Source organism: Rhinichthys klamathensis, unplaced genomic scaffold, assembly GCF_029890125.1.
Source record: "Rhinichthys klamathensis goyatoka isolate OS25496 unplaced genomic scaffold, OSU_Roscu_1.1 h1tg000370l_1, whole genome shotgun sequence".
In the NCBI taxonomy this organism is placed as follows: Eukaryota; Metazoa; Chordata; class Actinopteri; order Cypriniformes; family Leuciscidae; genus Rhinichthys; species Rhinichthys klamathensis.
This window is the reverse complement of record NW_026606878.1, coordinates 332,322-340,726: the sequence shown is the minus strand read 5'-3', so window position 1 is coordinate 340,726 and position 8,405 is coordinate 332,322. Positions and strand designations below refer to the sequence as shown.

The following is an 8,405-nucleotide window of genomic DNA, read 5'->3' as shown; positions in this document are numbered from 1 at the left end:
CGGAAACTGTGGCCTCATCATTGGTTGTTGGGAGGCCATCATCGGTGAGCCAGGCATCATGGGAGAAGCTCCTGCTCCAGGCTGTGAATCGCAGAGAGACACAGTAAGAGAAACAAACACAAACGCCTTCACACACACACATACACTTAAACACACACTCTTACCATGCCAAATGGTGATGGGGATCCCATGACAGGACAGACCCCAAGAGGGGGATTCTAAGCGAGTGGGAGGGATGGAGGGGGGAAAGGTTAACACCAAACAACACAGAACAGGACAACACCTGAACATAATGACTCTACGACACACAGAAGGGAATCTGCACAGTGCACAAACTGGGATGGTGGTTAACAATTTGATTTAAGTGTGAATTTAAATGTTTCAGGGGGGATGTACATGCATATATGTTTAGTATTATAGTAATAATAAAAACAAAAACAAAGAGAAGAGAAGGAAGCGGCTGTCAAGCCAAAACAGGTCTGAAGCTCTAAAGCGAGACTGAATCTGAAGCTACTGTTTGGCTTTTTCACACTTTACACAAACGAATGTAAAGTTTGATACATCCTTTTGTAAATATATAATTTTATAATAACCAATGCAGTGGTAACAATGAGCAACTCATGTTACAGTATTTATTCATCTTAACATTAGTTAATAATAAACTAGTAATAACAATGTAATAATAGCAGATACAACTTTTGATTTAATAATGTATTAGTACATTTTTAACATGAACTAAGATTGATAAATGCTTTAGAAGTATTTTTCATTGTTTGTTCGTGTTATTTAATGTAGTAAACGTTAACAAATGGAACCTTATTGTAAAGTGTTACCAGTGCAGTTTATAAGAAGAAGTTGAAATAAGAAATGTACAGTTGACATTTCAAGAGTTTCCATATTTCAACCCGAAGTTTCATATATGAGAAAGCTCCGCCTCTTTAGTCCTGCTCATTCAGCTGATAGGCCTCCACGCCATGCTGCTCAAAGCCATGCTCCGACCCCATGCTCCACATCTACAGAACAACACAACATTTACCATGGCAACGCCCCATCTAGGGGTGGGTACCTGCGCTTGCCAGTTCGCCCCTCCAGCTGCTTCACCCCTGAGACAGAGAGAGAGACAGAAACAGAAGCGGAACAGATACACAAATATGTATTTAAGGGGGCAAGAAAATATGGTGAAATCGAGAGTAGGACGTTACTGTATCTTACGGTTTCTGGTTCCCCATTGTCAAATCTGAAAGCACAGACAGAGAGATTTACAATTTTAGATTCTTATAATTGTAAGCTCTTACACTCTTAAAAATAAAGGTTCCAAAAGGTTTTTTTTTCACCGTGATGTCATAGAAGAACCATTGAGGTTTCATTGGAACCATTCATTTGAACCTTTCAATCAACAGTTCTTAAAATAACCATTTTATTATTCTAAAGAACCTTTTCCACTATAAAAAAAAAACCTTTTGTTTAATGGAAAGGTTCTATTAAAGTTAAAGTTTCACACTCTTAAAAATAAAGGTTTCAAAAGGTTATTTTTTTTCACAGGAATGTCATAGAAGAACCATTGGGGTTCTGCTAAGAACCGTTCAGTGAGTAGTTCTTAAAATAACCATTTTTTTTGTGTTTGTATGAAGAACACGAAGAACCTCTTTCCACTATACCCCAATGGTTCTTCTATGACATCGCTGCGAAACAAAACCCTTTGTAACCTTTATTTTCTATGGTTCTATGGAATTTTAAGGTTCTATGGATGCTAAAGGTCTTAAAAACAAAGGTTCTTTATTGGCATCAATGGTTCCATAAAGACAGCCATGGAACCTTTCCATTGCACAAAAGTTTCTTTAAGTGGAAAAACGTTCTTTAGATTATTCTTTAGAGAAAAAAAAAGGTTATTTTAAGAACTGTTCAACTGAAAGGTTGTTTGGGCAACCAAAAATGGTTCTTCTATGGCATCGCTGTGAAACCTTTATTGTTAAGAATGTGAGACCATAGATGCCATTAAAGACACTTTGTTTTTTATTGTATTTTGGCTATGATTTTGGAGTACACCAAATAAAAAATGGATGGGAACGTACTGCTGGCCATGTTGGCCATAGCTGAGTCCAGGTTTCCTCCCATGGGTTTGACCGGTGAGTTGGTCATGGGTGACGCCCCTGATGCCTGGGGAGCCATAGCTGGCATGAGCATATCACCCATTCCATCAAAAGCTTAAGGGGGAGTGAAGAGCAAGACAAACATAGTGAGCTTGTTTTTCAGTAATAGTTAGAAAAAGGGGAGCTAAACTGAATGCTAACAACCCTCATGCAGGGTATATCGCTATGGCAACCAGTACAAGAAAAATCTTAACCCTGTGTCTACACCAGACACGAGCGGCGCAATGCGACATTATAATCAGTGATGTTGACTACACTGGATGTGGCGCGACACGACAAATTCCTGACGGTAAACTGATTCCCCATTCTATTCTGACGTACTTCAAGTGCTCTCGCTTCTTCTGATATGAAGAACAAATGGATTTGCAATGGTCGCTTTGTCACATCCAGTGTGGCACAACAACGGTATAGTCCGGTGTAGGCATGGGCTGTGTCCGAAATCGCCCCCTATACCCTTAAATTAGGCACTATTTGAGGGAACAGCCATTTGTAGTGGTGTCTGAAACCATAGTGGATGTTATTGAGTGCAATCCCATAATTCACCGCAATAACGAGTCTCAATTACATATATAATATATGTAATATGTCTTATATTGTATATATACATGGCCATGGGTGTTTGTAACAATTAAAAACTACATACTAGCAAACGGATATGGAACTGCATGTACACATCTGGAAGGACGAGGCACAGAGTGCATGTGCACACATGGTGTCATTCACACCTTTATCATATAGATGCAAATAACACTCAATATGTCCTGAAATGGTAGGGTGGATTGTTGTAAAGTATCAATACACTTTTTTTATCCAAAAAAACCTCACCATTCTCTTTGTACATCAGATGCAGATTTGCTAGTATGAACAAAAAATTATTGGACATTCATGACATATTAAAGGTGGGCACAAATAACACTGAAATAGATCACTGATAATACAGATTGCAGTATTTAGTAGCTCATGAGAGACATAATAAAGTAACTGAAATTAAATGCACTTATGTATCAAAAGTATGTCATCAGCTCTATTGCTCTAAACTGCATGATAACTAATCCAGGATCCAGTATGAATTGATAACGAGAGGCAAACTTGATTTATTTAAATGACTTTTATTAAGTTTACAAATAAGGTAACAAATGCTGTTTTATTGGAGCGCAAAGCGCAGTTTTATATGAAGCTTGAACATCCTATACTTAGTGCAAAACAGACAGTTAAACATTGCAGATGATTCCCTACTCGTTTTTGTTTGGTTTACATTAAGGACATTTTTTTTAACATTTTGTACAATGTTAAATATCATACGGAGAGAAAAAAAACACTTAATGAAAGTTGCCAGAAGAAAATCTAGAGACTCAAAAGACAGCAAAAAAAGCGGATCAGATAGCAGTAAAAAAAGCAAAATAACTTAATGACAGGTCAGTAGCATTAAGTAAACATTGTTCTGTTGTATTTCTTTCCACAGGAGAGCGACTAGAAAGGAGGGTTTCATTCAATAAGATACTTTTTGAGTGAGTTTGTGTGCATGTTTTCTGTTCAACTGTAGTATCATGCAAAAAAAAAATAAAAAAAAAAATGTGTTAATCACAATGTGTATCGATACTGAATGGCTCATTCGCACATCAGCATGCTACAAACACAATTTTGTCAAAGTAAAGTGAAGGATAAAGAAAAAAAGAGGTTTTTGTATTTTTCAAGGTGCTGTTATCATTTACATCAGAGGTCAGAGGTGAATCTCATTTAAATGTTGAAGGTCCTGCATTGCAGTTACATTAGCGCCCTCTACAGTCAAACAGGATGACCTGTTTCTTAACACTTGTATCTGGAGCAGGGACATGGCACTCAGAAGGTAGTATTACAGATTTCATTAGTCTGAACACTGAGCAGGTGGGACCTCTTTGTTAAAGACCTTTTGATGTGTTCACAGTTTGAACGAACCGAACGACGTAAAGTGGGTAAAAACGAGCTGTCTACAGGTAAAGCGTTGTGTACAAAGCAAAAGGTAAAACAATCGTATTTTAAATATAGAGAGCCAGTTGAGAATCTACACTGTACAGTTGACCTAAAGTTACGTTCCTGTGCCACACGTTTCACAGAAAGCACATTAAGCAGTATGTAACCAGTTGTAATCTAAGTCCTTTCAGTAGTTAAGGTGATGAGAGCATCTCCACTATGCTTTGTACCCCAAATAAAATGCTCTTGTTTCTGGTGAATCAGGACTGTTCTCTTTTCATCTGCACAGTCGAACGTGCAAAACGTGAAACTAAAAAGTAGTCTGACGTTGCAGGTCTAATGCAGTTAATAGTATTTAGAATAAACCAAAGCATTTACAAGAGTGATTTGACCGACTGCTACAAAGAGAGAGAGAGAGATCCCCCAAAATAAGCTACTGATCTGCCATAAAACCGAAGACCGTTGCCATGAGTACAGTGACATGAGAACTTATATGGGCAGTGCGAGTTAAAAAGAAGAGGTTTGATGAGAAATCAGCGAGAATTACTCTTCAACAGTGCTGCTTTGGCTCTTGTGTCGGTGAGGGTTGCTAACTGTCTTTTCTCATCTTTCTGGTCCTTTTCTCACTCGTGAAGTTACACTTGCTGTCACATCTGTTGCTAAATGAGTAAAACGTGCCTGTCTACACTCACCGGAGAGGGTTTGACACTGGATGGTGTCAAAACCAGTTAAGCAGTTCTGCAAAAACATCTAAGCTATTGGAGGTTCTGAAATACTTACAACATACTGTCCCATGCCTACTAACTTCCCTCATCCTGCGTTTCTATCTGAGCCGATCCCTCACCTTCACAAGAGCTGCTCATGAGAATCCATCTGTAAAATAAAGACACGTGGTTATGCTAGGTAGGGTGCAATGATGATAGGCACACTTACGTTTGCATACTTAGACCGATCAAAGTTTCTAAAAAACTCAACCCTCAAGTACTTTCACAGCCTTTGAATGTGATATAATGGCTGGATCATGTATTTGTACACTTTCTATAAGAAGCTTTTTGCAACTCTGCCTAAAGGCTAGGACTGTGCCAACAAATGGGTTCAGACGTAGCCAATTCAAAACGACACCTCGTTTACGCAATATATTAATATTCACCCTCTGTGAAGTCCAAAGACCAGCACTCCAACCAAGCGCAATGCTTGAGACTCTCCGCTGCCTTATCTATCAAACCCTGAAGCAAAAAAAATAAATAAAAAAAATAACGGAAGGCACTAGAATCTTCAGAAAGCTCACTGGGCATAGGGAAAAAGGGAAAGATTTGTTTCTTCAAGTACATTAATTGAATCCATTTTACATTCACATTTATCTAATAATATAAAGAAAGTAGAAAGGGGAAAAGGGTTAAAGTGTCTCCAATAAGATGTGAAAAATTAAATAGCTAGCCTTACATCTCATGAATGCTAATATCCAAAACCCTCCAAAATTTCATGTTTTTTTTGTCTACTTTTCTTTTTAGCTAATGTTGTCCAACAACATTTATAATAATCACAGTGTTTTAACATCAAAAACTGATGAGTAAATACAGGTCCATACAGAACACGACTTCTTATTTGAATGTCTCGATCAAACTATCGTAAGAGGCCCCTAATGCTGCCATGATTAGAAAAAGCTGTTACATTAGTCATAGATTTAAAGCTTCACGGGCCTCCATGGCAGAACGTGTGTTATTTCACCGTCCCGCAACCCCTAGTTTCGTATCCAAACCCCAATCCAACTGATTGTATCCAATATATTACACGTCACCTTGTGGTGTGGCCCAATGAGAAAACCGTAAGAGGATTGTAAGTGTGTGAATGTGCTGCAAAGCATGCTGGGAGCTGTAGGAGCTTGGTAGTACAAACCTTGGGGGCAGATGAAAGGCCTCTGAACATGTGACAAAAAAAAGTCCCTAACATTCTGCTACACAAGGCCGGCTTGAAGGGCATAGGGAAAAAAAAAAAACCCAACTGACCAAGCAAGCAAATGGAATCAAAACCCTAATAACCCAATTTAAAAACAAAGGATATCTGTACATTTTTTTCTTTTTTTTTCTAATGAAGGCCACTTCCTGTGTTTTAAAATGGGCTTTTTTCTACCATTGTAATTATTGCATTATTCCATGGCATTGCAGCAGAGGGTTTAGGGCAAGAGGGGAACAAGGACACTAGGTTCGCTCACCAGCACCCACCCGAGCTCTGTTTTGTGATATGCTTGATGTATGAATTTATCAAGAGGATATACAGATAGCTGGATTCTGGCATGGGTGGAGGTGGCATTCATTTCATCTTAGGTCAGCAAACCTCTAAACACAAGTCAAGCCCCTTAACAAATGTTTGGGGCTGGGTGGTGAAGGATGTACACACCTTAACGATAAAAATGGTCACACCTTCTTTGGCCACGTAACATTGTATTCAAAGTGTCCATTGTTTTATTTTCGTCTTCTCATATCCCTTGGGTCGTTGTGCATCATCCCTGTGGCGTATCGGTGAGCATGCAGGACGATTCTGGTGTCTATCCTTTTCAATTACACAAAGGAAACTCTTATGACAGAATCTCTGCAATGCAATCAAATACTTGCTTTAGTCAACTTTCAGTCCGCCCCCCTCGCCTCTGACTGCCCCCACCTCCAACTCGAGAGTTATTTAGGCCTGGCGCGGCTAGGCCCTGCCCTACGTGGTCTTCAGGTTGGGTCCACCCGGGTGGCTGACTGACTTCTGCAAAGTGCTAATGTGGAAGGTCTGTAAAGGAGCGGGCACCTGGGGATATTGGCCCAGGGGTTGTGAGGTGGCCAGCAGACCCGCCTGGGTGTGCGTGGCAGAGCCAGCCCACTGGGCGCTGTAAGGAGCGGAGGGGTAGGTGTACTGTGGCGTGGGACACAAGGAGCCCTTCCGGGTCCCCAGAGAGGTAGCGGGAGTGTTGGGCATGGCCGAGTGGCCACTCAAAGTTGAAGCGATGCTTGGGCACAGCTGGCCCGGAGCCGAGTACTTACGGCCCATGTTTGCAGGGGGGACCATCTGAGAAGAGGCGGAATAAAAAAAAAAAAGAGCATGTTAATCAGGTATTATAACTTCACATTCAACTGTGAGGTCTGAGTTTCTCAAGGATAAAGTCTTACGTCGTAGCTGTGACCCTGAGGCGACACTTGTTGTTGGTGCTTGGAGCCTCTCTTGCCCTGCGACAGGTTCATAGCATCCCTGGCCCAGTTGTCCACCAATTTGTGCAGCTCGTCTGTGAACATGCCCTTGCAGCTCTGGGACTGAGAGACGGGCGGTTGGTTTTGATTCTGACCAGTTCCCACCACCGTGTTGGTGCTGCTCGTCCCTGAGCGGAGAGGGAAAGAGGAAGAGAGAAGACTGTCGTAAAGAGGAAGTCTCTCCAACGAATGTCACGCTGAAATATCTGATACAATCTGAAGCCCACAGACTATATCAATGTGTACATGTATATTTTCATATACAGTTCCTCTCATTAGTTTACATACACCTTATATAATCAGCAAAATGTTTGATCTAAAAAATATTTTTTATTTTATTAAGTTCGGCCCTGATAAAACTATTTGAAATAACATATTTGAGAATCAAAAGTATGAGCTGCTATTTAAAATATTGCATTCAAGTTAAACCTGGAAATAAACAAAGCGAAAAAATTATTTTAAAAAAGTTACAAATTTGTGATTTTTATCATGTCAACTCATTGTGAAATGCTTTTTTTTTATCCAATGAAGCACAAGATGCTCTTTGGATCATCTCTAATCATGCTGGAAAACATGATCATCAGGTTTTACACGATATTGTGGAGTTCATAAATACCAAAATACCTGTTTGGTCAAATATCAGGTTCTTCAGGACAAAAAAAAGTTTCTTCATTATATTTATCTCTTCCAATTTAAATAAATGCGAAACATATTAAATATTATGCAAAGGGTATGTAAATTTAAGAGCACAACTGTACATCATATAAAAATGTCATGTGTATACAAAAACAAAAGTCATGGCAGTGAGGCCCTATCGAGCACCTGGGCGTCCGCTCTGAGGCTAAAGAGATACTTTTATCACTCTGACTCCAGCCTGCAAAACAGGTCACGATGACAACATTAAAACACCATCTCTGGCTTTCCATCGGAGCACGGAAAACAGTGCTTCGCATCTGCCTGTGCTTTATCATCATGCTTGCCATGGTTGTTTTTATTGCAACACAAGAGGGAGCAAAAGGGTGGTGGAAATGGAAATGGATTCACCATGGAAATTTTCAACACTTACTATTAGAGACTT

The 8,405-nt window shown here is 39.8% G+C and overlaps 2 protein-coding genes across 11 annotated transcripts in view; both read right to left on the bottom strand.

The window, feature by feature from the left end:
• Positions 1 to 88: 88 nt before the first annotated feature.
• On the bottom strand, positions 89 to 2,642 carry LOC130069520 (phosphatidylinositol-binding clathrin assembly protein-like). The gene is made up of 4 exons (XM_056233418.1): positions 2,073 to 2,642; positions 1,213 to 1,237; positions 1,037 to 1,103; positions 89 to 218 (listed from the first exon to the last, which is right to left on the bottom strand). The coding sequence occupies exons 1-4, from the start codon at positions 2,191 to 2,193 to the stop codon at positions 147 to 149; spliced, it is 285 nt and encodes a 94-aa protein (XP_056089393.1). The 5' UTR covers positions 2,194 to 2,642; the 3' UTR covers positions 89 to 146.
• A 1,344-nt stretch (positions 2,643 to 3,986) lies between these two features.
• wnk1b (WNK lysine deficient protein kinase 1b) overlaps positions 3,987 to 8,405 on the bottom strand; it is an 82,685-nt gene continuing 78,266 nt past the window's right edge. For all 10 annotated transcript variants that reach the window (XM_056233465.1, XM_056233466.1, XM_056233468.1 and 7 more), the window contains 2 exons: positions 7,250 to 7,455; positions 3,987 to 7,148 (listed from right to left, as the gene is read on the bottom strand). In XM_056233465.1, coding sequence (XP_056089440.1) covers positions 6,804 to 7,148; positions 7,250 to 7,455 — 551 coding nt within the window. In that variant the 3' untranslated portion in view covers positions 3,987 to 6,803. The remainder of the gene's footprint in view (positions 7,149 to 7,249; positions 7,456 to 8,405) is intronic.

What these genes read in the sequence shown, in the direction of transcription:
- LOC130069520 (XM_056233418.1), bottom strand. Translation starts at nt 2,193, where the DNA reads ATGGGTGATATGCTCATGCCAGCTATGGCTCCCCAGGCATCAGGGGCG. An exon ending in TATGGCCAACATGGCCAGCA is followed by an intron (nt 1,238 to 2,072) that starts GTACGTTCCCAT and finishes CTGTGCTTTCAG; the next exon opens with ATTTGACAATGGGGAACCAG. An exon ending in CTAGATGGGGCGTTGCCATG is followed by an intron (nt 219 to 1,036) that starts GTAAATGTTGTG and finishes CCACTCGCTTAG; the next exon opens with AATCCCCCTCTTGGGGTCTG.